The sequence below is a fragment of the Gymnodraco acuticeps genome, unplaced genomic scaffold (genome assembly GCF_902827175.1).
Source record: "Gymnodraco acuticeps unplaced genomic scaffold, fGymAcu1.1, whole genome shotgun sequence".
Taxonomy (NCBI): domain Eukaryota; kingdom Metazoa; phylum Chordata; class Actinopteri; order Perciformes; family Bathydraconidae; genus Gymnodraco; species Gymnodraco acuticeps.
The window spans coordinates 537,431-564,863 of record NW_022992284.1 but is presented as its reverse complement, the minus strand read 5'-3'; the positions used below and the strand labels follow the sequence as shown (position 1 = coordinate 564,863).

General features: G+C 41.4%; 2 protein-coding genes across 2 annotated transcripts; one reads left to right on the top strand and one right to left on the bottom strand.

The window, feature by feature from the left end:
- Nucleotides 1-13,036, top strand: si:ch211-117c9.2 (solute carrier family 26 member 6). The gene is made up of 19 exons (XM_034207458.1): nt 1-214; nt 1,000-1,139; nt 1,781-1,891; nt 1,979-2,142; nt 2,268-2,432; nt 5,951-6,103; nt 6,329-6,411; nt 7,006-7,153; nt 8,632-8,745; nt 8,855-8,932; nt 9,033-9,128; nt 9,233-9,339; nt 9,452-9,521; nt 10,372-10,464; nt 10,622-10,732; nt 10,834-11,184; nt 11,327-11,381; nt 11,595-11,725; nt 11,823-13,036. The coding sequence occupies exons 1-19, from the start codon at nt 69-71 to the stop codon at nt 11,847-11,849; spliced, it is 2,343 nt and encodes a 780-aa protein (XP_034063349.1). The 5' UTR covers nt 1-68; the 3' UTR covers nt 11,850-13,036.
- si:ch211-117c9.5 (sodium- and chloride-dependent creatine transporter 1) lies at nt 13,030-27,101 on the bottom strand. Its single transcript, XM_034207459.1, has 14 exons — nt 26,559-27,101; nt 25,014-25,310; nt 21,600-21,731; nt 21,166-21,493; nt 20,732-20,864; nt 19,303-19,437; nt 19,079-19,182; nt 16,233-16,357; nt 15,997-16,109; nt 15,164-15,304; nt 14,695-14,797; nt 14,506-14,606; nt 14,252-14,422; nt 13,030-14,037 (listed from the first exon to the last, which is right to left on the bottom strand). Exons 1-14 carry the CDS (start codon nt 26,587-26,589, stop codon nt 13,909-13,911), a joined length of 2,043 nt encoding a protein of 680 aa, XP_034063350.1. The 5' UTR covers nt 26,590-27,101; the 3' UTR covers nt 13,030-13,908.
- Between the last annotated feature and the right edge of the window lie 332 nt (nt 27,102-27,433).

Genomic DNA, 27,433 nt, shown 5'->3' with positions numbered 1-27,433 from the left:
ACAACAAACATCCTCAGGCAGTAGAGGAGGACACCGGCTTTAGGGGGTCTGGTGAATTTGGTCTAGACATGGACACGGAGAAGAAGGACTGCTCCGTTGGGGAGTATTTTGTGAAGAGGAGGGTTCTGGATGAGTTACGTCTGGATGAAGTGGCACAAAAAGGGACTTGGTCCACCAAACCAACCCTGGGAGAACGGCTGAAAGAGTCTCTGAGGTAAAGAAAGAGAAGCTGCAGGGGATGGAGGTGTGCAAAAACTGGATTAACTTGATGTTTATTTGCATGCTTATAAATGTCTCTGTAAGGCTTACCTGTACCTCTCACTGCTCACTCAACCTTTTAAACGTGACACTCATGAATGAGTGAATCTGTTATGAATGAGTTTGTGCATGTAACTGTTTTGCTATCTCAAAGTACAATGCTGGTGAAAAAAGAAAACGCTGAACAACCGTTATATGTAATTGGATGAGCAAAGTTCACAGTTTTATTGAGCTGTTTTTTTTTTATTGTTGAACGATAACCTGTGACACAACATACTCTTAAAGCAAATATCAAGCAATCATATAAACAGGGCACGTTCTTCTAAGATTACATATATACTATTCAATTATGATAATGATTATTAAAATGTAGTTACATTTTTGCAGACAAGGACAAACCTCAGGTTTGATGTTCGAAGTTGCCTATCTGCTGGCCTTGTAAAAAACGGACACATTGGATAACAATCCAATGTGTCCGTTTTTTACAAGGCCAGCAGATAAAGATAAACATGTAGCAGGTGTTCCAATTCTCAAGACACAAAATATTTGAATTTGTTAGCACATCTGTTTTTTTTTCTAAACAAGCTCTTCAGGGAAACTAATTAAAATGTGCTCACACTGAAATGTGAATGAAGAACAAAACCAAGGACTACAATATACATTATTATGTGACTTTTTAGGCAGAAACCCTAGTGTAAAAACAGTCACATTTTAATATGAATAAATGTATGACTGTTGCAGATGTTCGGTGCCCAGACTGAAGCACACCTTGCTGAGCTGGATCCCCGTGCTCAGCTGGCTGCCTCACTACTCCATCAGAGAAAACTTCATCGGGGACCTGATCTCTGGCTGCAGTGTGGGCATCATGCATCTGCCGCAGGGTTTGTATGTGTGAATGTGAACACTGAAGGGGGCTTATCCACATTCAAAAGCAAACTTGTCACTTTAAATAAATAGTTTGTCATTTTGGAAAATAACCCACAGGTGTACATTTGAAGCTCAATCCAGGAGAGTTTGAGTTTAGCTTAGCATTAAGACTGCAAACAAAATGCCAGCATGGTGCTTTACAAATGTAACAAAGTCTGCCCTCCAAAGCTTTTTTTTGTTCTAGAAATCAAATTGAATGTAAAAATGACCAATTATTGTTTCCCCATATCCCAGGAACTCACTGCTCCTAGCCAGTAAATATCAACAAGTGTTTATTTGTTCCCCTTTAATACAAAAATCTTTGCATGGATAATCAAACAAGATATTATTCAGTAAACTTTAAAGGTACTAGTAGCTTATTTTTTACCTTTTCAGAAACCCAGGGTAGCTTTTTAACCTGCTTCCACTCTCTTTGCTAAGCTAACCGTCTCCAGGTTGAGGCTTTCTACAATAAACAGCTATGATAGTGGTACTGTATGGATCTTTCCTTACTCTCAGAGAGAAATAAAGTTAGCCCATTACCCAACATGTCTTACTTTTCTGAGTGTTTTGACGGCCAAATATGTAACATCATTGCTTTTTTTCTTTGAATCAGGCATGGCATATGCCCTTCTGGCCTCCTTACGCCCAGTGTTTGGCCTTTACACCTCCCTTTACCCGGTTCTGGTCTACTTCATCTTTGGCACTTCCAGACACATCTCCATAGGTGACTAAGAAAACATGTGTGAAAGTGGCAGAAATAAAAAAATACTGAAAGAACTTTAACAAAAATGCTGACGTTTTGTATGTTCAGGAACATTTGCTGTGATCAGCATCATGATTGGGAGTGTGACGGAGAGGCTGGCACCAGACATTGACTTTCCTGCAAACGGCACTAACGGGACAGACCTTGATGCGCGAGATGCACACAGAGTAGAAATAGCATGTTCCCTCACGGTCTTGACGGGAATCTTTCAGGTGTGATTGTGTTTCAATTCTGACCAAATATAAAACTGTTTATGACTGTATCACAGTACTGAGCAACCCTTTTATGTAATATTTTTACACATTTTGATAATTTCTCTCTTTCTCTCCATACTTAGATCCTGTTAGGTGTGGTGAGGTTTGGTTTCGTTGTCACCTACCTGTCTGAACCACTGATTCGAGGCTACACCACTGGGTCAGCATGCCATGTCTGTGTGTCCCAGCTCAAGTACCTTTTTGGAGTCAAGCCAGCTCGCTTCACTGGTCCACTCTCCCTTATTTATGTGAGTATGTAAGACATTAACAATCAGGATACGGATACTGACAAGAGATTGACTGATAGACTAACAGAGGGTAGGCAAGGTTCAGATCATGTTATTAACCCTCAGCAGTAAATACAAGTTTGGCACAACTCAAGGATAAAAACCCAAAAGCATGATTCAAACAAAAGCTGAAGTCTTGAATTACTTAAAAGGCAAGGTATCGCTAGGCAAAATCAGAGTCCGGGGGAAAAGGTCATAACACGGGTCGAACACAGGTACTGGCAGGCTAAGATACAAAAACGCTAGAAAGCTTAGGCACATGGCAAAAGACAATCTTGCAGCAAACAAGTGGAAGTGGACCAGTATCAGGGGCGGATCTACGGGGGGGGGGGGGAGGGGGGGGGGCAGCTTCCCCCCCCACTGTAGAGCCTTGCCCCCCCAGCTGCCCCCCTAATTTTTGTTTCCCTAAAACTGTACTAAAACAAACCTACACTATTTCCGCAAGCTTCTCAAGCAACAAAACAAGCATTACATTAGTTAAAAGTGAATCATTTTAAATATCATTTTAGGCCCGTTAAAAACGCAGCTACGGCCCTGCATTAAACTGCGGAGCGGCGTTCACACAGACCGGGGCTCACACCGATGCAGAGAGGGAGCGAGCTGTCCCAGCACCTGAGGGTGGATCAGCTTCCCCTGGGAGCATTTCCCTTTCCACTAGTTTTGTTTTTACTAAGGACGAGAGCTTGAAACTAAATATTAATAAAACGCTGCCGTTTGAATCGATAGCGTTTAACAGACGGGCGCTGTTTGGGGCGTTACGTTTCAAAATACTACGCAGACAGCGTTAGCTGGGAGATCGATCACTTTGCTAAACTACGCGGTAGCCTCCTATTAAATCCACGTAAACTACACATCACAGCCATGAGGCAAGATCAATGAAACCAGGATACATCCTTTACCGTAAAAACTGGATCTAAACACAGCTGCCTGTGTGCGTTTGATAAATACTTTCTGATGATATGCTACTTATTAGCTACATGGCCCTAACGTGTAAAGTTATACAAGCATTTGTACCAGTGCTTTTCACAAGTAGACTCTTGCAGGCCAGAGTAGCTGGAGTGATTCAACAACAACAAAAAGACATATGAGAAGTGATCAGGACGAACAGAAAGAGGAAAAGGAAAAGAGAGATGAAGAGACCAGGAGGGTCAGAGCAGGAGGAAGAGGAGGAGATGAAGAGACCAGGAGGGTCAGAGCAGGAGGAAGAGGAGGAGATGAAGACATTAGTGAAGAAGAAGAAATGTATGTGAGGAATAAAGATGAAGTATCAGAAAGAGGGCCAGAGGCAGGGATCAGGAGGCAGATGAAACTCCAGCTGGACCACATGGTATGTTCTTATTCTCCTTACATATTCCATTACAGCAGCTCAATCTAGCAGCTCTTAGTATTGACAAATATGTATTGAAATGTGTTGCTGCACAGGTCACCTGTAGCTCTCTGAAGAGATGGGTGATGTCATTTGTGTACTTAATTATAATTAAGTACTTACAGTATGCAGAATTCTGAGTATTCTCTGAATCGGGTGCCTTTTGGGTCTTTATATCTTTGAAAAATGAAACCAAAATGTTTGGTCATAACATCTGGTAGTGGACTACTTACATTTTCCCACCCCAGGCACAAAATATAAATAATTACTAGGAATTTCCTTGAAAAAATGTAACAGGGTTGAAGTTTTTGACAAAAAGTAGGCATGAGACCTTGTTTAGCTAAGATATGGCACCACATGGAAGTCAAGGACATTACAAAATTGTAATATTTTGCAAAACTATTGTTTATTTTTGTAATAAACAATTATTTACTATTATTCATTCATATAACAGAGTTGAAATGTTGAGCTTGTCAATCTTAATCTGAAAATACAAAAACTGAAATATAGGGTAAGAGAAGAAACTGACACTTTTGTGATGTAATTCCCTCAATGCAGATCACACGTGGACTGATCCATTATTTTAATAGGAGGGTAAATGGTATGGCGTGACGGGGTTGAAACAAACTGAGGGACAATATTGCAATTTCATAGATAATTCAAGTATTTTTTCAGAATTGATTTTTGATCAGTTAAAGTTGACAATCATATGATTATATTAGCAGCAACATTTTGGGATAATTGGCCATTTTGATTTGTTTAATATTAAATTAATATGTAATAATGCTTAGTGAGGACATGCAAATATGTCTGTCTACTCTAAGACAACAAAAACATTTTTAAACAAAATATATATTTAATTTTACATTGCTTTAAAATACATTTTGTAGTTTCCTTTCATTTAAAATGGTTGAGGTAAGCTTGGGGGACTCAAAGGGCACCCGATTGTTTGTCTGAACACCTTGTTTCTCTTGTGCATTAAGAACACTTGTGTTAGGGCATGAATTAACAATAAATAGGTTATATACAGTATACAATACCACGTACTGTCCGTCCTCCTATGTCACCCTGGCATGACCTCTTGCCTCCCCTTTGCCCCCCCATGTAAAATGTTCTAGAACCGCCACTAACCAGTATACAGTATAGGATCTACTGACACAAGGCCAGCAAAATGGGAGTCTGACATGACAGGAGTTACAACGGAACACAAACAAGCAAACTAAAAAAGAATGATACGTGTCATAGGGGAACTCACTAACTCACTAACTCACTAACTAACTAACTAACTCACTAACTCACTAACTCACTAACTAACTCACTCACTCACTCACTCACTCACTCACTCACTAACTCACTCACTCACTAACTCACTAACTCACTAACTCACTAACTCACTAACTCACTCACTCACTAACTAACTAACTAACTAACTAACTAACTGACTAACCAACTAAATCACTGACTAAAGACTTCATTATAGATGCGAGATGTTTATAGTGTAGGTGTATACTGTAGGTGCTAATGAATTGTGAAGAAACCACAACAATCTATAATCGTTAAATATAATACCTTTCTAGAGATTCAACAATGCCTGGTGGGTATGCTACCGTTACATACTTGAAAGGCAGGTTACTAATAGTTTGTCTGTCAACAAATCAAATAATTAACGGAAAGGTTAGCTTAGAAACAGCTAGCCTTGCCCTGTCCAAAGGTTACAAATTCCTTCTCTAACACCTCTAAAGTTGACTTATTAACACATTATATCCTGTTTTGTTTAATCAGTGAAACAAAACCAAAAAAAGAGGAACATTTTCTGTCTACTGTCTACTGATATCATCTTTTTTTTATTTTCCCTGCTTGAGGTGTAAATGGGTTATTTTTCTGGTGGGGAGAAGCAGCATTAGCAGCTCACAATACTACAAATTAAAGTACCAACAAATATAATATCAGGGGCTTGAGTTAAAAAGACAAACACTTTTGACAGTCTCTTATCATAAAAAGTGGTATTGTATTGTTAAACATTTCTATTTTTGACCGTCCTTTTTCACAAGGTGACATGAGATTTCAACTTCCTCCCTTTTTTCCCCTTCTCTCTCCAACTCTTTTCTTACAGACTCTGGTGGATATATGCCGGCTGCTGCCTGAGACCAAAGTGCCAGAGCTGGTGGTCAGCTTGGTTGCGCTTTCTGTTCTCATTGTTGTCAAAGAAATCAATGACTGCTACAGACAGAAGTTGCCTATGCCCATCCCAATAGAAATCATAGCAGTAAGTAAAAGAGAGAAGAATAGAGGAAACATCTAAGCAGAGATGCTTAGAGGTTTTCTCTCTTTTCTTTTTTTACTTAGTTGTATTAATGTAATGGTCCAGCAGGGGGCATCTTAATCACAATGGAGGCAATGATGTCCTTGTTTAAAAAATAAGGCTTGCATGTGCTGAAAATAATGATTTACCCTACATACGACAATAATTGCTTGTTCCTGTTTTTAACAGATCATAGCAGCAACAATCATTATCCACTTTGCCGACCTTACAAGTAAATATAACATTGATGTTGTTGGAGAGATTCCAAGTGGGTAAGTTTAACTTTGTGTGTTTAGAGAGGTCAGATTCAGGACAGCTATTCAAGGTTATTCACAAGATCACAACCACAACATTACCACATGCTGTGAAGATAATATCAAGCTGTTAACAGTGACACAGCCTGCATAGAAACAGGGCGTCAGTGTCTTAGTATGAGTGAGTTTTTAAGTGAGTGAGCCAGTAGCTTTTCATAATCATGGTATTCAATAAAATGTGATCAATTTTCTCCAAAACACTGTAAAGTGTGTGCTCTTCTCCTGGGAGATTGTATGACCCACCAAAGTTACTTAGTATACAGCCGTTCAGGAAGCAGTGTGGCAATAACAGAGACGCCATTCTCCCTTGTACAAGTTAATGTACAATGTTTTGAAGCTGTTATTTTATGGTTCAGTAATTACATAATGATGCTTAATGTCAAGAGATTTAACCACCTCTGCGAAAATGTCCTGAGTTGTTTCAGAATACTTACATCCGTCCCACAGAGGGGACATTTCCGTTTGTAGAGCTACTCGTTTATCTGGATTCTGTGTGCAAACGAGACAAAAGGGATAAAAACCTAAACCACTCATCTTTGCCTCCTGCCCCAGGCTTAAGGCCCCTCGTGCCCCAGATGCCACATTATTCACAGATGTGATAGGTGATGCTTTTGCAATAGCAATTGTGGGCTACGCCATCAACATTTCTCTGGGCAAAACATTTGCCCTCAAACATGGCTACAAGGTGGACAGCAACCAGGTAAGGAATACATATACACACACAAACACACACACACAAACACACACACACACACACTGTGGTACTATTAAACATCTGTGAGAGTTTGAATTGTTCCTCTCTGACTCAGCGCTAACAGTGAATAGTCTAACATTGGCCTAATATTAGACTTCTGCTCGCTCACAGTTGGTCATGACTCACTGGCACATTGATGGACAAATGTCCTGGATCAAGCCCCACCCCAACAACAGAGCAATTACAAACTGTACAGATTTTTTCTGATGCTTGGTTAATTTAATATATATAATGTGGATATTTTATTAGCTACGTCAATACATAAATGTTTTTATCAAAGATTCCGATTGCAACAATAAAAGTGTGACAGGAGCGACAACAGAACTGCCTGTATGTCATATTAATGCTGAGCACAACACAATTGATTCAAAGCTGTAAAGAGCAGATTATTAATTTGAATGTAAGTGTGCCTTTGTTTTTCAAAAGCACTTTCTACAAATTGGATTTTACATTCAAGAAATGATTACATATTGCATTTATGTGCAATTTTAGAAAAGAGGTTTCTTTTGTTTCCCCATAGTCTCCATCTACAACTCATATTAGGCAACATCAATTTCTTAATTATATCCTAATAGTAATGACGCACTGAAATTTGATCGCCTAAACCTTTTAAGAAGTTGGCTAAAGGAGTTGGCCATTTAAGCCAGTAATATAAGTCCATTTCTAAATGCCTCAAACATCTCACATGGCATAACGTCATGTTACAAAGCCCTCCAAAGCCGAACACATACATGCATAACACATAGTTGCAGTTTCACTAAGTTCATTTTGCAGTTTATCTATAAAGTGTTGCTTGTGTGTACTCACATCTGGAAAAATGTAGATACAGAGTGTGTATAAATGTGATCACGGGTACTGTAGAAGAGTACTGTATGTATAATGAAGATGCTATCTTTGGCTTTCTCTTCTGATTATTTATTATTTATGCCAAACCATGACCTGAGATTGAACTGCATGGTCTTCCGTTAGCTAGAACATCAGGTCTACTCCAGGAAATAGTCATACAAAGGAAGAACCTTTAACAACCTGTGCTTTCTCTACAGTCAGTATTGAAAAATAGCTTATTCTTGTCTATAGCACACAGACTTATTCACACTTGCGGAGGCATGTGACTGCGATCATTCTGTTTTGGAGCGAGGCAGTCTGGGAGCACTCACAGCCTCTAAGAGCTGGCCTCCTAAATAATTAATGTTCAACAAGCTTTATGCAATCAAGTGTGTCTTAAATAAGCTTGGCAATGCTCTCAGCCTGGCAGAAATGTGTTGACACGGCCACAAAGTTAATACAAACTAAACGTTGTTGTTGACCCCAGGTTACAGCCTATTATAAACCAGTATACTAATGTCTAGGATATGAATAGTGTTACAATTGTTACAGTTTCTCAAACTAAATGTGGTGTTTTTTGCTCTTCCTCTTTTATTCAGGAGCTGGTTGCTTTGGGTCTCAGTAACACTGTCGGCGGATTCTTTCAGTGTTACTCTGTGACTTCCTCCTTGTCTCGCAGCCTCGTGCAGGAGAGCACAGGGGGCAAGACACAAGTAAACACACATATGGGGGAAAAAGGCCCAAATACCACTGATTATATTTAATTATTATGTCCTACTTGGGGCTTTTTTATGTTAAATACTTTTGTGTGTGTTTTGTCAGGTTGCAGGATTGATTTCGTCTGTCATCGTGCTCATCACGGTTTTGAAAATAGGTTCTCTTTTTTCAGATCTCCCCAAGGTAACCCTCTTGATCAGAATCTCTCTTTGCAGATATTTTGTAATGCCCTATAAGGCTGTGGGTTCATACCGATATAACTGTATGTGTTTTTGTTCCTTAGGCTGTCTTATCCACAATAGTGTTTGTGAATTTGAAAGGCATGTTTAAGCAATTCCTGGATGTGTCTCTGCTGTGGAAGACCAACAAGGTTGACCTGGTACGACTAAATCCTCTCTAAGACTCATTTTGCTCAGTTTATCCTTTTTTTAACCGAATAGCCCTTTGACCCCGCTGACTGTCAGTGTTTCTGCTAACCTTTAGATGGTGTGGCTGGTCACATTCACAAGCACCATCCTGCTCAACCTGGACCTGGGTTTGGCTGTCTCCATTGGCTTTTCCATGCTAACTGTCATCTTCAGGACACAACTGTAACTACACGCTACTTATTATTAATTAAAGATGTATATGTAAACACAATATCATATTTTGATGACAATTTCACAGAACTGCAATAACAATGTCATTTTAAATACCTTTCAGACCCCGTTACTCTATCTTGGGCCACGTGTCAGGCACTGACCTGTATCTGGACACAGATACCTACAAGGAGGTAGTAATGGTTTTGTGACAAATACAAGTTTCACAGTATAATAATCATCCACAGAAAAGTAAAAGGTCAACCAAATAGGATGTAAACACTCTCACCAATCTTTTGGTATTTACCCATATAGATAGCTTTACATTATTTTAGATTATAAGATATCTGATTCATTATCTACAGAGTTCACTGTCAACAGTTCATATATTTCTTAAGAAAATAGTTATTCTACATTGTTGTTTCATTTTAGCGGAGTTGCCTGAGAGATGCCAACGTCAGTCATTCCAAACATTTAAGTTATCCTAACAGATATCTCAACAATCACCAGAATGATTGGCACACAATTGGGACATACATTGTTTCCAATGATGACCAAAGTATTGGAAGAACTAAACTTAAAGACATACTAATCAAGATTAGCTGTACTATTTGGTTGAGTGCTAATTAGCAAATATAACAAAAAAACACACTATGAGAAGGTGGTGCCCAAGGTCAACATTACACCTGCTTTACGAGTGTTAGCATGCTGATTTGAGCATTTAGCTGAGATACAGCCTTACAAAGCTTCTAGCATAGATTTACGTCTTGTTAAAAGGTCATTTTGCCAATGCTATGAGTAACACAAAAAAATCATTTTACAGATTTGATTTTTGGGTACTCCGGTAATCTTACCATCAATGTCTTTATCTGCATTTTAATATACAACTAAATATAAATGTAAAACCTTATTTTCCCCCTGAAATGTGCCCATTAAATGGTGGTAGAACTCTATTTAGCCAAACAATAGCTGAAGGAGGTACAAGATGAACGGAAAGCAGAACAGCACTTTAAAACTCTTCTGCTTCATGTTGTGTCCCTACAGGCTAAAGAGATTCCAGGAATTAAAATCTTCCGTTCATCTACAACCATCTACTACACAAATGCTGAGATGTACTTGGAGGCCCTGCAAGAGAAGGTGTGTGTCCATGAATGTGGAAGTGTGTTTGGGTGCAGGCTTGCATTTGAAATCCCTGTCCGCTTCCTACAGCTCCCTTAATTGCTTTCATTATCGCTCTCACTTGTCTCACTTTCCCTTTTTCTCTCTTTAATGCAAAGCTTGGCTTTTTGTGCAGAGTGGAATAGAAATCGGGAAGCTGCTGACGGCAAAGAAGAAGCAAGAAAGGAAACTAAAGCGTAAACAAGATAAAGAGAAAAATAAGGCCAAAAAGGAGGCAAAGAAACAAGTATGATATCCTAAATGACAGTCTAGTTTCAAAAATCACATATTTTATATAAAACTGATAAGTCACTAAATGTTATTTCCAATGTTTCTACCTTTTGGCAGAGAGAAGCAGTCCGCCGAGTCTCCAAGGACACTTTCTCAGAGATGAATGAGAGGAGAGTCTCTACAGGACTGAAGGAGCAAAGTCAGGGTGATGTTGTAGCCTTAGGCCTGACAGAAACCTCCACAAATGGCCTTAGTATAGGCCAGGTAAACGAGGCTTACCAGCATGACACAACCATGTCCGACTCAGATTCAGAAACAGGTTACCACGGTGATAACAGCATCAACAAGGTATCGCAGCGCGGAAATGAGGAAAAGGAAAGGGCTGTCAGGTCAGGCACGCACAGCATTATCTTGGACATCTCAACCACCAGCTTTGTGGACACCGTCTCTGTGAAGACCTTGAAAAATGTGTGTGTTAATTTCATTTAACCATCATATGTTTAACTAAGTGAACACATGAGGGAAGGGGGAGGCCATTCTTATATGCATTGTTAAAATAATGAATGTCCCACAAAAATACATAAAGTGATACCTGTCTTTTCTTAATCAGATTTTCAGGGACTTTGGAGAGATTGATTTGGACGTCTATCTAGCAGGCTGCCAAGGTGAGCAAACTAGACACAACAAGACAAACCTAATGTCCTAGAGTCAAGGCAATGGAGCTTATACAATGAATGTGTCAAGGTCTCGGCTTTAGTGGTGCCACATTGTTCCGACACATCAGTCAGACATAAATATTTATTTCTATGATCAAATACTTTACGTCTAATGCGTTCAGACCTCATTGTCATGCATGCCTCTGTGTGGTCAAATATCAGCATGTGTCGTGGAGCAGCTGGAGGCGGCAGGCTTCTTCTCAGAGTCCATCCCAAAGAGCCGGCTGTTTGTCACAGTTCATGATGCAGTGCTTCACATTCTCAAGAAACTGGGCGACACTGACTTCGTTCTTGTGAGTTCATCACTTTCAAAATGACTTCACGTGTCATTGCTGTGATATACTTTTGAAATGTTCTCACCCCTAGCCCTAAATGTTGATCTTTTTTCAGGATGTGTCGTGCAGCACTCAGATGTAACCATCAGGGGTCAGACCGCTCCAGCTCTCTCCATCCTCCTCCTCTTCTTAGGCTGCTGCACGTATCATTGCTCACTATTGGTCGTCATTGTCTCCTCCTCCTTCAGTGGGGGAGAATGCACCACCTTGACATGGCGGCTGGTTGCCATGGCAATACAGGGAGCCGTTGCTGTGGCAACAGACTTTTTATGATATCGTCTAATGAGATAGCCGGCAATACGTCATTGCAGCTCTCCCGCTCCGTGGCGTGTGTGAGGGACAGAGAAGGGGCGGGGGTTGAGTGGAGAATGTAACAGTGGACGAATAGGAGACTGTATTTATAGCCTGTGTGAGAGAGTGAGTGAAAGGTTGACTGTAAGGGGAAACTCATATGTGAGAGGTGTTGTTGTGAAAAACGGGCCACGATGTGTGAGCATATGTCTGTCTATCAATTTATATTGTTGAATCAACAATATATTCCAGAAAATAACATGTGAATATTCAGAAGAGATATGGCCGGGCCATTGCCTCAGAAACACTTTATCAATCCTTTAATTACAATTCAAAACATTGAAGAATGAACTGAATAGCAGTTAAGGTGTAATAGGCATTTCAGTAGTAGGCGTAGCAGCTTTTAAACACAATGTGGGTGTTTTTATGGTTAGTATTCACAAGTCTGAATCCTCTTACATCTTTTCTATTTTTGGGATCCAGTGTCAATTATTGACATAAATAATTGGAAATAATTATTTGAATAGCCCACCAAAATATATTTGCTCAAGGCCATGTTTCTGTGTTTGAAAGGTCTGCAAAAAGGTGGAATTTAAAAGAAATACATTTGATAATCACATTTACTCCTGTGTTTATTATGTCTCAATTTGTAGGATGTGGGATGGGACTAATCAATGATCAACCAGCAGAAAACACGTAAATGTGTGTCAGGGATCCTTAAATATTGGTTCCTTGGATGAACCACTCCAATGCAAACAATGTTGAGTGTTGTAAACTACAGAACACTCTCCTTAAGAGTGCTTACGGTTCACCTTTGTTCTACCTGACACGTCAAGTTATCTGTGAAATGTTTGACTAGTTTTTATACCGGCGGTGTAACATATTAAATGTGATTCAACCAGAATAGTTTTGGTACATTTCTAGAGTTATACAAAGTATGAATGAGACTGTAAATAAAAAGTCAGAAAAAACACATTACATCCGTCTTTATCTGGTCATTTATTGCTCCCTTCCTCACATCAAGGCTCTTTCCCCTCCCCACAACACATTCTTCTGCTCTCTGCACAATTCAGGTTTCAATTTCTCTCCTTCTCTTAAGGTGGAAATACTGATAATCATCCCCTCGAAATATTGTTAACACTGATTCACAGACCCTACAATACACTGGATACTTAAGTTAGCTCAAAACACATAGCTGGAAGTGGTGATGGTCTCTTTTTGATAACTATAATTTTCTTTTCTTTTTTACAAATGAAAGCTGTTGCAGCAAACTTTGGCCAAAGACAATGTCCAATGTAAATCAAGACACCCCTGCCACGGTCCAACACACACCCCTTAGAGATACATGCACACGCCTGAACACACACAGACACACACACATACAGACCATGGCACATCAGCAGTAGATCTTTCGATTAGAATATTTTAAAAGTATTTTTAGGTCTCTGCTCATCACAAAATGGCATGACACGGGGACGGATGACAGACAGGGACAGACAGGGAAGATATCGCAGCTACACTGGACACATCACACTTACAGAACAAGACGAGACGGGACAGCACAGAGGCAGGAGCAGAAAGAGCGGGGAGAGTCAGCGAGGTAGAGTCAGAAAGCAGAGCAGGGTGTGTTTCAGTGGTGATGACTGTATGGGTGTGGGTGTGTTTCGGTTCTTCTCCCATCTAATCTTTGGTCCATTTGTCCAGGGCTTCTCCATTCAGGTTTCAAACTGTGGAGGATGTGTAACCAATCTGCACTTAGCTCTTACCAGGCCTGTGTGGTGCATGTATTTTGTGTAGATGGTGTGTGCTGACGTCAACGCTTGGCTCTGTGTTCAGCGGGGCTCAGCTCATCAGATGACACTTTCAAAGAGAAGCGTGCTCTTTGTTCCTGCAGGGGGCAACAGTTTGGCCCCGCTCTCTGGGGCCATGTACTCCATGTGATGTCGGCCCCAAACGGGTGTAGTTAGGTGCTTCCAGCGCTACATGGAGTAAGACAAGAGCATACAGACAGTGAGCTGTTTATGGGGCAGATGCTTCAGCCTTCTCTAATGAGCAATGGTGAAATCAACAGAGCAAATAACAGACAGGCGAGCATGGGCGGTATCCAAGGAGACATTTCTGTTCATTACAAACAGTAACGCATGCACAAGAGAATGTGTGAGAGTGTACACGCCTGCACCCAGGCATACTGACCTCCCGAAAAGATCCTTTGCAGCGCAGTAGTTTGTAGAGAACGGTGACCGGGATACAGAGCATTGAGGAAAGGGCCAATATCCAGCCAAGCACTTCGCCCCACAGGGGGTAGGTGTACACTGTGTTGTAGGTAAGGGGTTTGTAGTTCACCACATGGAAAAAGAACACTGACTGTAATCAAAAAAGGCAGAAATATCAGTGGTTTGCAACAGACAAGGTACAATGTGTATAAAAACCAACAGAGAAGCACTTACCACACAGACTAAAGGTGTGATGTAGGACCAGCACCACTTCATGTAGGGGAGGGGCTGATAGCCGATCATACGAGCCACGTCATCCATGAAACGGTCCGCGCCTGACAGAAATGACATCAGGATGTTGTGATAGTTTGTTGGTTTGAGTGGTTTGCGTTCTTGTATTGTAATTGTGTGGCACTATCTCACCATAGACCCAAGCAATCACCACACACTCCCAGAAGGCCTGCCACAGCAGAGTGATGCCACTGGCAGAGTAGTAATCAAACAGCTGGAAGACATACATCCCTCCCTGCCAGAAACAAAGAGCGCAGTCAAGGCATCTTGTTAATACTTTATGACCTATTTCTAGCCTTGTCTCCACTGTTTAGGCTTTCATCCATGTTCATTCCTGGGAATGGCTCCTGTGCCGAGCATTCGTTTTTTTTTACAGAAACATTTAAATAATCTTTTGGTACAGTAGCAAAAATAATCTCAAGATCAGGCAAGAGACTGGACTTTCATTTAGTTTCTACATTGGATTGTATTTTGCCTAGAAGGATGTTGTGTTATAATAATCTGATATGTATATTAATATGACAAACTCAAAATGACAACCTGCCTAATGCTAAAGAATGAAATATCTAAGGTCAAGAAGTCAAGGAAATCCCAACCGTACCTCAGTGACCATGGATATGTCGATCAAGAAGCAGATGACGCAGCAGATGGCCGCTACCACCTCTCGCCGCAGGGAACCCATGGCAGATTTAGGTGGTAGCATGTCCATAATTCCCGTTATCAAACCCTCTACCCCTACAAACTGAAATAGAGTACATAGAGGGCAGAGAGAACAAGACAGGGACATTTTGAGTGAGAGAAAGAGAGACACAAAGATAAAAGAGGGAAGTTAGTGGGGGATGTGAACATAATCTTTGTGTGTTCTTTAGGTGATACTTTTGGAAAAACCCAGACACCCCTCCTCAGTCCCCTTATGCACAAATCGCTTACTTGTATCTTTGCTGAAACATATTTTCAAACCCTTAGAATTAGAGTAAGACGGCCACTTGGCTATTGTTTTACATCATTTACTTGAAACAGCAGCATGTGCATGGCTAACGTGGCTATGGCAGGAAAGGCAGAGCGATGGATGGAATGGAAAGAGAGAATGGAAACTAGGAGTAAATGGATGGATGGATGGGAGAGTAGACAGACGCTCTCTGTGTGAATCATACAGAAGCTCATTGACAAATCCCTGGGCTGTAAAACAATGGATGTAGGCACACACACAGGCTGCTAAGAAATGCAATGCTCAAACTGGACGTGATGGGTCTAGACTGCTTGTGTTGCACTTGTAAGAGTCAGTGAGGGGAAGTGAAAGAAATGTAGATGAGCTATCTATTCGTACTAATGTGCGAGGGATTTAAAAAGACAGCAAAATAAAGAATCACTTACAGTTTATAGGTTATCCCAATCCTTCTAAAGTGTATTTGAACAATCAGAAATCGTTATTACCTGGCTGTCCAAGCCCAGTACTAGCAACATAAAGAAGAAAAGTGCTGCCCAAACTGGCGCCAGAGGCATTAGAGTCACAGCCTTGGGGTAGGCTATAAACGCCAGGCCTGGACCTGCACGTTAACAGAGAGAGTCAGAAGCATAAGGTGTCAAGGGCATATAGCTCGAACTGTCAATACTCAGCTCATTGAATTGGGTTATTAGGCAGCAAGATCACAGGGAAACGGTATTCTTACCACTTTCAGCTACTTTACTGATGTCCACTCCTTGCTCTGCGGCCATGAAGCCCAGCACAGAAAACACCACAAAGCCAGCAAAGAAACTCGTACCACTATTTATCATGGCCAGCAAGAAGGCATCCCTACAGAGAAATATGGAGAGTACGAAAGATAAAGGAAGACGGGAAACAGAACAGAGAGACAGACATTGTGAGCAAAGAATTATAATATGCTGTAACCAGAGACTCGCATAACATACTCAAGACAAATATTGGCAACAGATGAGATGGGCTGAGAGGTGAACAATAGCAATTCCTCTAAAAGCTACTGTTGTCTTTGTGGAAGGTAGGTAGAGAGCAGAAAGAAGCAAAGAAGTCAATGAGTCTGTCTCTAAAGGGGGGAGAGAGTACATGGAAACCCCTTTGCACTTCTTGCTACATATGTCTAACATTATGATAATGCTTGCATGTATAATTCAATTATGTTGGAGATGTAATTCTACAAAGTGAACAGCATCCCTCTTATCCGGTGTACATAGCGAGGAATGACCTTCTGTTTATCCTGACAAGTGAAGTTTATCTAGCAACACCGGCCAAGAATCCTTTCTGATATGAAGAATGTATAAACAACAGTTGCACCACGATTGTTATTATGATGCTGTAGCAGCTGTGTGGGGAACAACCTCCACTCAGTCTACGCTCAATACAGCCTCTCAATCTGAAACAGTGCTCCAATGTGAATAATCAAAACAAGGGAGAGTGAGTGTTTGTGTTTATAAGCACAACAATTAAACAAGATTAAAGTCAATAGCCCCACGAGGAGCCCAATGCTCATTACACACCACCAGGAACACAAGTTGGAGTTAAAGCTTTTAATCAAAGGTATGTGAATCAGAGGTCGCGTTAACCGAATATTTTCCGTCTATGACGGATTTTTTTTAACAATGACGGAAAAATCTGAAAGCAGTCCGTCATTTTGACAGATTAGAACAAACTCGGAACAGCGCCAAAGTTTCCCCGCAGCGAGGCTCCGGTGTTATGCCGTGTTATGCATGCCCTCCAAAAAGGAAATGATACCGTTTCCAAACCTAACTGTGCCGTACAAATCATTGAAATGTCTGTGAGTTTTGGCTTTACGCTGTGCACGCTCCCGCGAGGTGCAGCAGCCATGCATAACACGGCGCATGTGAACTGTCCCTCCCCCCGTTGACAGTTCACGAGCATGCCTCTCCCCCCCCCCCGTCAGAGTTGTGTAAAGGCCGACGGGTAATTCTGGATTTTGACGGAAGTTTTACGATCCTGTCCGTCAAAATGACGGGCAGCGAAAAAGTCTAGCGCAACCTCTGATGTGAATAGAGGGTTTCCAAAACTATTTGACAATCCGCCAAGCAATTCTGAAGCAGCACACTTTAAGCCCTTTAAGGTCACCTCGACTTTGATCTGAATGCTCCATGTGGAGGTACTATTTCATTAAAGTACAGGGTACTTGTTGTATTGTGCACATATTACCAACTGTGTCAACAACTATTTTTATTTATTTATTTTTGTTGTTTTTGCCTGTCCTTGTTTGTCTACTCTCCCTCATACTGTAAAGCGTTTTTGAGTTCCAGAAAAGCACTATATAAATATAATTTATTATTATTATTATGTGATGTTTAGCATGTTATGTATGTCATTTAACATTCTGGCATGCAACATGAATATTTGAAGTTAAGCATGTAACACCAAGATAAACATTGTCTCATAGTTTAGCATGCTTCACTAACATTAGTCATGTTAAGACTGCTAATGTATCAATATTAATGTCAATCTATCCAGTGCTTCAAGATATTTCACCCTGAACCAAAGTCTTGGACTAGCTGATTGACATTATTACCCCGGCATCCAAATTGGTAGCATGGCTAAAAATACCCGCATGTAATCAAACTATGTGGTTTTAAAGAAAGTCAAAAAGTCAAAAAATGTTGTACTGAAACCAAGTAAATGTACTTTATATACTCTCACCAGCTATTCCTGGGCTACTCCATGTGTCTGTGAGAAACTGAGCTGAGCAAACATGCCTCAGAATCTGAACTCATCTTTTGACTTCCAATTAAGGTCAGGGTTGAGCAAATGTGAGATGGTAGGATATTCATGAGGCTCCTCCTATTATGGACATTCCACATAAGCAAGCAAGTGCTGATCTACAGAAAAGATCCCTAATTCTGCTACGGGGCTCAAGACCTCCTAACAGCCATGATATGTTTACATATCTGAGCTTGTTACACATTCAAAGCATCTTTACATCCCCCGCACACGTCTCCGGACAATGGGAGACCGAGCCTTCTGCTCATTCGCCCCGCGCCTCTGGAACTCCCTCCCAGATCAGCCCCTTCCACCGAGGTCTTCAAAACCGGCCTTAAGACCCTCTTCTTTCGGCAGGCCTTCCAATAAACTTTGAGCATGGTACACCTGGAGTACTGCCATTTTTATCGCTATCACCGACTTTTATTTATTTTTATTTGTAATCTATCTCTCAAATGTTATCAGTGTCCTTTGTTGTGAAGCACTTCGAGATTTGTCTTGGCAGATGAGAAGCGCTATATCAATTAAATGTATTATTATTATTATAAAGACACTGCTATTATTCTTCCTGGCTGTGTAATCACTTCTATTTTGATCATGAAGGGAAAGTACTTTTTAGGAGTAAAGGAACCAATGTTTTTATACTTCATGAGATTGTAAGTAAAGATAGACAGAAGAATGTCTGTTATGAAAGAAATGTAGAGCACATTAAGTAGTTTTCTGCAGGACACTGTCTGATGCTGATGTGGGGCCTCCTTCCAGTGACATGCGCATCTGATTTTATGTTGTGTATAAACTCACTGGTAACAGTTGTTATGGAAGCGATTGTAGCTGCCCAGCGCAGTCAGGGCACCCAGGCCGATGGCATAGGAGAAGAAAATCTGAGTGCCTGCATCAATCCACACCTGTCACAAGAAAATAACCAGAATACTTCAGTCTGTTTACTATATTTCTTAGATGTTAACATACTGCTCCAGACAATTGTATAGGAAAACTAAAATACAAGTGTACAAAGAGGGGTATACCTGGGCTTCTCCAAGTTTGGACCAGTCTGGTTTAAGGTAGTAAACAATCCCATCTAAAGCTCCAGGTAGAGTGACTCCGTGGGCCAAAAGTACGACCAGAACCAGGTAGGGGAACAGAGCTGTGAAGTAAACAACCTAGAGGAGATGGAAAAAGAGAGCTGTGAAGTACACTTCTAGATACTGTAGGACCAATGTGTAAAGTTTACTTGGGATTGGGGAGGTGAAGTTTGAGTGCTATGCATTAAAACTTGAATTAAGTGAAAGTAGAAACTCCACAGTTAACCAATAAAACATTTAAACCCCTCACATTACAAGCAAGTACATAGCAAGATGCAGTTAAATGGTGAATTTAACAGGCTATTTGGAAAAGTTTAGTGCTTATCAACATGGTTCATCAGCTATGGTCAAATGTTTCAATGTAACTGCACCTAAGTATGTTTTATCACTTTGATTAAGCAATTACCTGCTTTGCAAATACTCAAGTCTTAAGTAGAAGCCCATTAGGTCCTTCCTGTAGATGTGTAATGGGCCCTGTCATGTTACTTTGAAGAAAAGGTAGCCTGTAAATGGAAAGCCAGACAATTTGTAAACCTCCTGCAATAGCAGGGGTTTTTGGCAGACCTTTCCAGAAGATATTCTTTGTCAAAATATGCTGAGAAAGCCGCCCCCTGATACCTAATAGAAGCATTAAATCCCAGCTAAATCAGTATGGTAGGAGCAAAGTAGTGAGAAAGCACATATTTGCCTTGATCTACGGTGAACATGCACAGAAAAAAAGCCCCTTTCCAGTTCTCAAACATCTACATGGAAAGTTACTAATCGGCTTACAGCTGGCTGGCTCAATCGCCTTCATTATTTTTCCCCTCGCTCTATGAGCTTTGGCTACTCTGGAGACACAAGTATGCAAACAGACGTCTCCATATGCTCCTAAATAAAGATGCATTCATTATCACAATGTTTCAGAGCACACATGTAAAAAAGTACGAGAGATAATCTCTTTTATACTACTATCATTTTAAACATTATGTATGAAGAGTATAAAAGAACAAAAAAAAGACAGTAAGATTATTATAGCCTGACCTAAATATCACACTGGATATTGCACAACACCAAACTGGAAAAAAGCTACAACACGAATTAGCAACCTTCAAGAATGCACATGTGCTTATGTTATACTGTTGTCGGGCCTTTCAGTCTAGACACTGATCCTCTCACTATACCAAAGCTGATTTGTGGCCAAAGGGCAAAATGCTGCAGTTATTTAAACCTCGACATAAAGCCCTTGCAAATATCATTCTGCACTCAATAACCCCTTAAAGTGGCAAGTAATGTTTCATATACAGTAAACGTATTAAGCAATGAATAATCTGCACTCCATAAAGCCTAACAGTGACATGTCATATAATTGTACAGCCAGAAAACACTTTACCTTGCCAGTAGATTTAACTCCTTTCCACATGCAGAAGTAAACAATGATCCAGGTGACTATGAGACAAAGCACCAATTCATAGCTGATGTCACCAGGCTCGTCCAGCCCACCAGAAAGACGGAGCACTTTACGTCTAAGAAAAATAAAACAAAGATATAAAAAAGGGTGACAGCAAGTTCAATTACATATCGTCCTATTAGGATTTTATAAATGCCAGATAGAGGCCAGAACATTTGAATAGAAGACCAATTTTGTAACTGACATAAAAGCATCAGATGTCTGGAAGCTGGGTGCGAACCACATGAACACATTGTCAACACCCCTCAAATTAAATTTGGCAGTAGATGAGTGTATTCCAATCTTAATGGCTTCGAGTCAAGACTGCGTACTTGCTGCTCAACCCCATGAAAATTCCCAGACAAGGTATAACATACTCCCAGAACTCGATGACTGGCGAGCGCATGCCCTCAGTATCCGTGCAGTTTCCACTGAGGAGGAGCTGGGCTGTGGACAGGTTCACCAGGGGGGTGGAGGAGAGGAGGTTGGCAGAAGACGAGGACAGAGCCTGCTGCGCGACACTGCGGTTGTAGCAGGAGCGGCGAAAGTCCTGTGTACAGTTGGGGGTGTTCCAGGGGTGTCCACAAGTGGCCCAAGGCAGCTCGTTGGTAAAGGAGTGGAAGAGAAAGTAGAGGCCCCACACGAGAATCATGATGTAGTAGGTGTTACAGAAGAACACGATCACCATCGAGGCCAAGCCCAAACCTGACAGTGAGAGAGAGAGAGAGGAAGGTTTGTTAGGAGGTTGTGATGAGTCAGAGGAAATTAAATGTGTTTTTGGTGCGTCAGACATGCTAACATACACAGGTACCTTTGAAGAGGGGTGCGATGTTCCAGGCGGAGACCCCTCCCTGCTTCATGAATTGTCCCAGTGCTATCTCCAGGAAGAAGACTGGGATCCCTCCGATGAACACAATCAGCAAGTAAGGGATCAGGAAAACCCCTGCAACACACAAAACACATTTGTATTACATGCCATCAAAATAATAGACCACTTTACCATATGACATATCTGTGTTTATGTACACTACAAACTGCAATTGTTTACTGAGGGTTAAATGGCTCGGTTTGATCTGACGGTTAATTGTCATGTACTACAAGCGATGCATTACAAGTGTTTTTTGGGTGATTGATCTTGTTAAATCAGTCCCCTTTAGATTTGATGTTGATGTCAATTAAATTTGTCTGACATTAGATTCAAATGTGTTGCTGTTCCTTTACAAATTTAAAACGTGTGAAATGAAAAGGCAGAAAGGCAGACACAGAGAGCATCATTATGAGAAAGAGGTTTGTTAATGTAAATAAAGAAGTAGTAGTAATGAAAACCTTTGGGATTGAGATAATCATTTCATTAACATTACTTTAAGTTTTCATATTAAAATCAATACTGAGTCTTGTATTGTTTAACTATAAGAACCAGGCTCATTAAATATGTCCAGCTCTGGAAGAAAAATATACTAGCAGAGCTTTAACAGCCAGAAATCTGAGGTAAAAGTTATGTTTTTAAGGACACAGGCTGCACAAACATCGGCACGGCTCTAACAAACCAAGCACTCGACACAACAAGGAACAGTTGAGAGCAGGAGGAAGCAATAAATGAAAAAGTGCAAAAGTCAGAGAAGAGGACACACAAGGCCACAGATAAGAGATACATTGGAAGTGCATGAGTCAGATAACTGTCTCCTATTCCACAGAAATGTTTGGTACGTGCTGCCCTTGAACTTGAAAGATGCATGGAGAGCAGGCAGATCAAGTACTATCAAATGGACATGGGGAAATGAAAATAGACTCCAGCTCGGGTTATTAGCCCTGATTGAGGCATCTAGAACTTCATTTCGATTAGAAGTAGATGCCAAGGGCAGTGTTTTCTATAAATAATCTCATTTTGAATTCTCATTCTGTAGGAGAAGCTTGCTCTGATCAGGAAGACACGGCAGAAGAAAATATATGAAAAAGGGCAACATAAGACATTTCATTCACAAAATCCAATCTCAATAATTTGGTCTGAATAGTAATATACTCTGGGTGATGCCACAACAGTGCGCAGATGGGAGTGAGTCACATGACCAGCTATGACGCAGAGCAGAAAGAGGCTAGGAAGAATGGAGGGAAAGATAGATACATCACAAGACAGGGAGAAAAGCTGAAACAACGCTGTGTTAGCAACAAATACAAAAATGATACACCAAGGCATCCACCTGGTTGGCAACAACAGTGCTATTGATTGACTATTTGAGCCTCATTCCGTCCATCATTTTCTTTATGTCCTTCTCTGAGAGCAGAGGGCTGCAGCCATATAAGGAAACATTCATGAGTGTGTGAGGAGCGAAGGGGTGGGAGAGTGAGAGAGAGAAAAAGAGATCCAATAGGAGGCGAGAATGGAATGACTGGGGAAAAAAGCTTGTGCTGACATACCCCAATATATCGGCCCAAATCACAGAGGAACTGCAACCTTAATAGGCTTAAGTAAATCACCTAATCATAAATGGAGCCGACACATCAGGCCTAACAACTTAGTTAGAAATACATGAGATGAATTCCACGCATTTACAGTGCATTCAACTATTACTTTCTCCAATAGACGGTGTCCTTGTTTCAGTAACAAGTAGCTCGGGCTAAGACACCTGGCGCTTATCTCATATTGTTGATGTGTTAGGTGTACCCAGGGTTGGTCGCAGGCATAAATGTAGCGCTGAAGCGGATAACGCGGGTGCTGACGCTAAGAGGGGAGGAAAGGACGTGCACGGTCACAGGACGGTTATTGTGTGACACATCCATTAGCCTCCTTATCAGAATAAGAGTGGGAGAGAGCACCTTTGTATGCAATATGAGTGCTGGGCAGGAGCACAGGGGGTGGACTGTGTGAGGCAGGCCATTGTTATACGATACCAGAAGGTGGGTATCAGAGCAACGGGTCACAAGACTAACTCACATTAGAGAGAGGGAGGGCTGGACTAACACACTAACACAGCAGCACTTTGGATTTGATTTCAACAAATCACGTTGTAAAAAAGTAGGAAAGTGGGCAGGGCCGGCAGAGATAAGAGAATTCAAGGCTAATATCTGCAGTCAGTGCAGGTTACTTTTGGACAAGCTGGCATACATGAAAAAGGAGAGGGTGTGGGGAAAGGTATGCAACAGCATGAATAGCACGTATGCCAGAGAGAGAGCGGCAGGAACACTGTAAAGACACTTGTACTAAGTCCGCTGTTAAGCAAATGTAAAGCATAAAGTGAAACCACGTGGGTAGGCGGTGCTCTGCAGCTACGTGCTCAACTACACGCAGACCTGGCCTCAACTGCCTCTTACCTTTATTTCACTTGAGCTAGTGAAAGTCTTCTGTGTTCAACAGTATTTGAGTTGATCAAAACTGTTTCAAACTGATATCAAAACGATTCTTCAAATAGGGAAGCTTATTTTAAATGCTTGACATTTGAATGTATTATATTATTATTTCTAGAAAAATGAACTAAACTTGTTCCCTTTTTAACAGGTTTTTGATTATATTTCAAGAGTACTGAAGGAATCTGAATGACACTGCATTTAAAACTAGAAGACAAGTTCAGCACTCAGTTCCAGACCCTCTCTTTGTGGATAGGGGAATTCAACACCAAGAGACCCTGTTGAGAACACCATAGGAAAAGGTGATTTGCTAGCTTAAAAAATAAAATGCCTCCTCCAGGTGATTTTCAGTGGTGTTGGCGTAGCCCACTTTTGTTCACCCTAAAGGTTATGAACCTTGCAGAGTGGTAAGATGTATGAATATTTTGAACGACAAGTTCAAAAGAACTGCTATGCAAGAAAAGCTCACAATTTAATATGAAGTACTCCATGACCTTTTTCTTTCACATTAGCATTTTAAACCCCTCAGTAGTTTCAGAATGAATCATTCATAATTACATACAAGACATTTGAAAGGGATAGTCCTTAGGTGATCATGAGCAGATGTTCAGAACATTTGCTGGAAGGGTAAATAAGGGATAGCAAAAAAATCAAGAAAACTGGTTGCGAGGTTGGGCATTTGCTCTAAGCCAGAAAGTACACAACTTATTTTCTTTGGCATCCATGTTGTTACCATAGTACGACCTCTCAACACGTGAATGCACCATTGAACTTGGCAGAGGTGTGCTGAGAATCTCTCTGATAGCCATTCTAGTGTGTTCATGTGTGTGTGCGTGCATAAAGCAGATGCCTGTATTAAATACACTGTGCTCTTGAAGCTTACCTCCTCCGTTCTTGTAGCAGAGGTAAGGGAACCGCCACACGTTGCCCAAGCCGACGGCAAAACCCACGCAGGACATGATGAAGTCCATCTGTCTGGTCCATGTTTCTCTCTCCGGAAATGGTACTGCTACAGCCCCATTTCCAGTCCCAGACCCATCCTGCGTATGCAATGGGCCAGCTCCTCCGCCCTCACCACACCCTGGGTCAGCTCCGGACACAGACACCAGGGGGCGAGCTGACCCCCCGCCCTCCTCCTCGGAGAGGGTCCCTGCCTCCAATTGGGGGAGACTTATTTCACCTGGACAGAAAAAAAGATATACAATGGTCAGATAAAACAGATTGCCAATAGAAGGACAGCAATGAAGGAGAATAACTTAAAACAGATACAGAATTCAGTATGACTGAGTGTTAAATATACACATTCATAAATTCACATCACATGCCAGATCAACCACAGTCTCCTATGCTAGACTTGCACTGAATGGAAGAGTGAGACTGCACGCTTTTCATTCATTGTAATAAAGCTGCACTACAACCATAGCCATGCTGAGTGTACAACCTTCATTAGGATCTAATGTATCATGTATTTTGTTAACTGCCTCCACACAATTAGCATTTGGGCTAAAGTCGTGTTGCACTGACGTGTATTGTCATCATTGAGCCTTCCCCTGATGTGCATGTCTTACAGAGTGATTGGTGTGCTGCAGTACAACACAGCAGAGCCGGTTCAAGGTAGATTTTAAGATCCTCTGTCACTGTTATTGTATCTATTCCACATGCCAACACAAACAAAAGCAATGTGTCCTTCATTAGTGCCATTCTGAACATCATCATCAGCTGCTCTGTGCTGGATGCAAAGCAAGGCAGCTGAATCCAGATCAGAGCAGTTTGAGGGGGTGTATGAACAGAGGAGGGGAAAATAGTGGGGAAGGTAAGAGACGTCAGCATTTATAGAGCAACTTCATAAGAAGATACCTGTGGTTTAACATCACTTGTGTGAGGTATACCTTCACACAGTATGTCATTATTTAAATCAAAACAAATGCCTAGTTAAGGTTAAAAATACACATTTAGTTCTTGGGCATTTATAAGTTTATATAAAGATGATAAACCCTAAATAAATACTCACTTCTCCTTGGAAGCAGACTGCTTTGTGTACTTGGGTCACCTCATTTGACTAAATGAAGATGCTCTCATGATACTGATGTAAAACGTGTCAATGATTAGTTTGAAGAATAACAATCTTCTGCTTCACCATGACTGACACCTGTGCAACACCATATTTAGCTTTGAAAGGACTTCTGTGCAGTTGAGTCAGCTGTGGTGGAAAGTTTATTTTGAGATGAAGTGTATGTGTGCTGTGATGAATCCAGACAGAGGCAGGTTAGGCGCAGTTTGGTGTGTGGGTCTGCTCTCATCCACTAAACAGCAACTGAGGCAAGCATGCTCCTATTCATCAGCATGTGGTGCTGTTCTAGCTAGTGGTTGAATCATACGGCAAATAATCAGTCATTATTAGGCAGTGGAGGTCACACATCATACTCACCTTGGCTGTTCTCCTCTAACTCTGGTGACATGTTATTCGGTATCGACACAAAAATAGATCTCTTCTTCTTTTTAAAACTGATGTTAGAGCCAGGGGCTGGTGAAGTTTGATAAATGCGCCTGGCTAACAGGGACCCCGGTGGTGTCACAGAGGCACAGGGAGATGCAGCCTTGGTACGCAGTGCCCTGGTTGTCTTTTTGATTTACTGGGTTTGTTATTTCACCTTATTGAACATCAAAAATCGCAGTTTTTGTGATCAACACAGGTTAGGACCCCTCAGCTGAGAGATGGAAAATTTCACAAGGCGCCGCGGTCAGTTCAGCCGTTGACAAGGAGATTCAAAAGCAGTCGACGAAGCACTTGAAGGTAAGCCTGAAGAATCTCATGGATAACGGTTAAATGAAAATGATACCGGGCCTTGAGTTGACGCTTTCTTGGATTGAACGGTCCAGTCAGATGTCCATGAACCTGTTCATGATGCGGCTGTTTCGACGGAGGAAGAATGCGATCTGTTCCCCGGTCAGTTAGCTGTGACGGACGCTCCCCCCACCCCCCGCGCCCCGCGCCGCCGGCTGACGTGATTGGCTGAAGCCAGCAGAGTGCGGTGCGCACAGCATCAGCAGCAGCACTCCGTCAGAATGAGAGGAGTCACAAGGATGGGTTTATTACACTGCATAGGTCCTTGACCTGAAATCACACAAATAACTGCACATACACGCCCCTTACAAGCACCGTCTGGAGTGGTTTTGCACTGCTTATTTTCTCCATAGCTCGTGACGGCGTCGCAAGGATGTTTTGCAACTTGGGGTAGGAGCCCAAGGTGCAATCAGGGGTTCAAGATGGACCGCAAACACATAAACTGTAACTTTAGCAAA

Excerpts from the sequence above, each read along its gene's own strand:
- si:ch211-117c9.2 (XM_034207458.1), top strand. The coding sequence starts at position 69 with ATGGACACGGAGAAGAAGGACTGCTCCGTTGGGGAGTATTTTGTGAAG. Across the intron at positions 9,340-9,451 it reads GTCATCTTCAGGACACAACT|ACCCCGTTACTCTATCTTGG; the intron begins GTAACTACACGC and ends AATACCTTTCAG. Across the intron at positions 10,465-10,621 it reads TGGAGGCCCTGCAAGAGAAG|AGTGGAATAGAAATCGGGAA; the intron begins GTGTGTGTCCAT and ends CTTTTTGTGCAG.
- si:ch211-117c9.5 (XM_034207459.1), bottom strand. The coding sequence starts at position 26,589 with ATGTCACCAGAGTTAGAGGAGAACAGCCAAG. Across the intron at positions 21,494-21,599 it reads CATCGCACCCCTCTTCAAAG|GTTTGGGCTTGGCCTCGATG; the intron begins GTACCTGTGTAT and ends TCTCACTGTCAG. Across the intron at positions 19,183-19,302 it reads CCAAACTTGGAGAAGCCCAG|GTGTGGATTGATGCAGGCAC; the intron begins GTATACCCCTCT and ends TTCTTGTGACAG.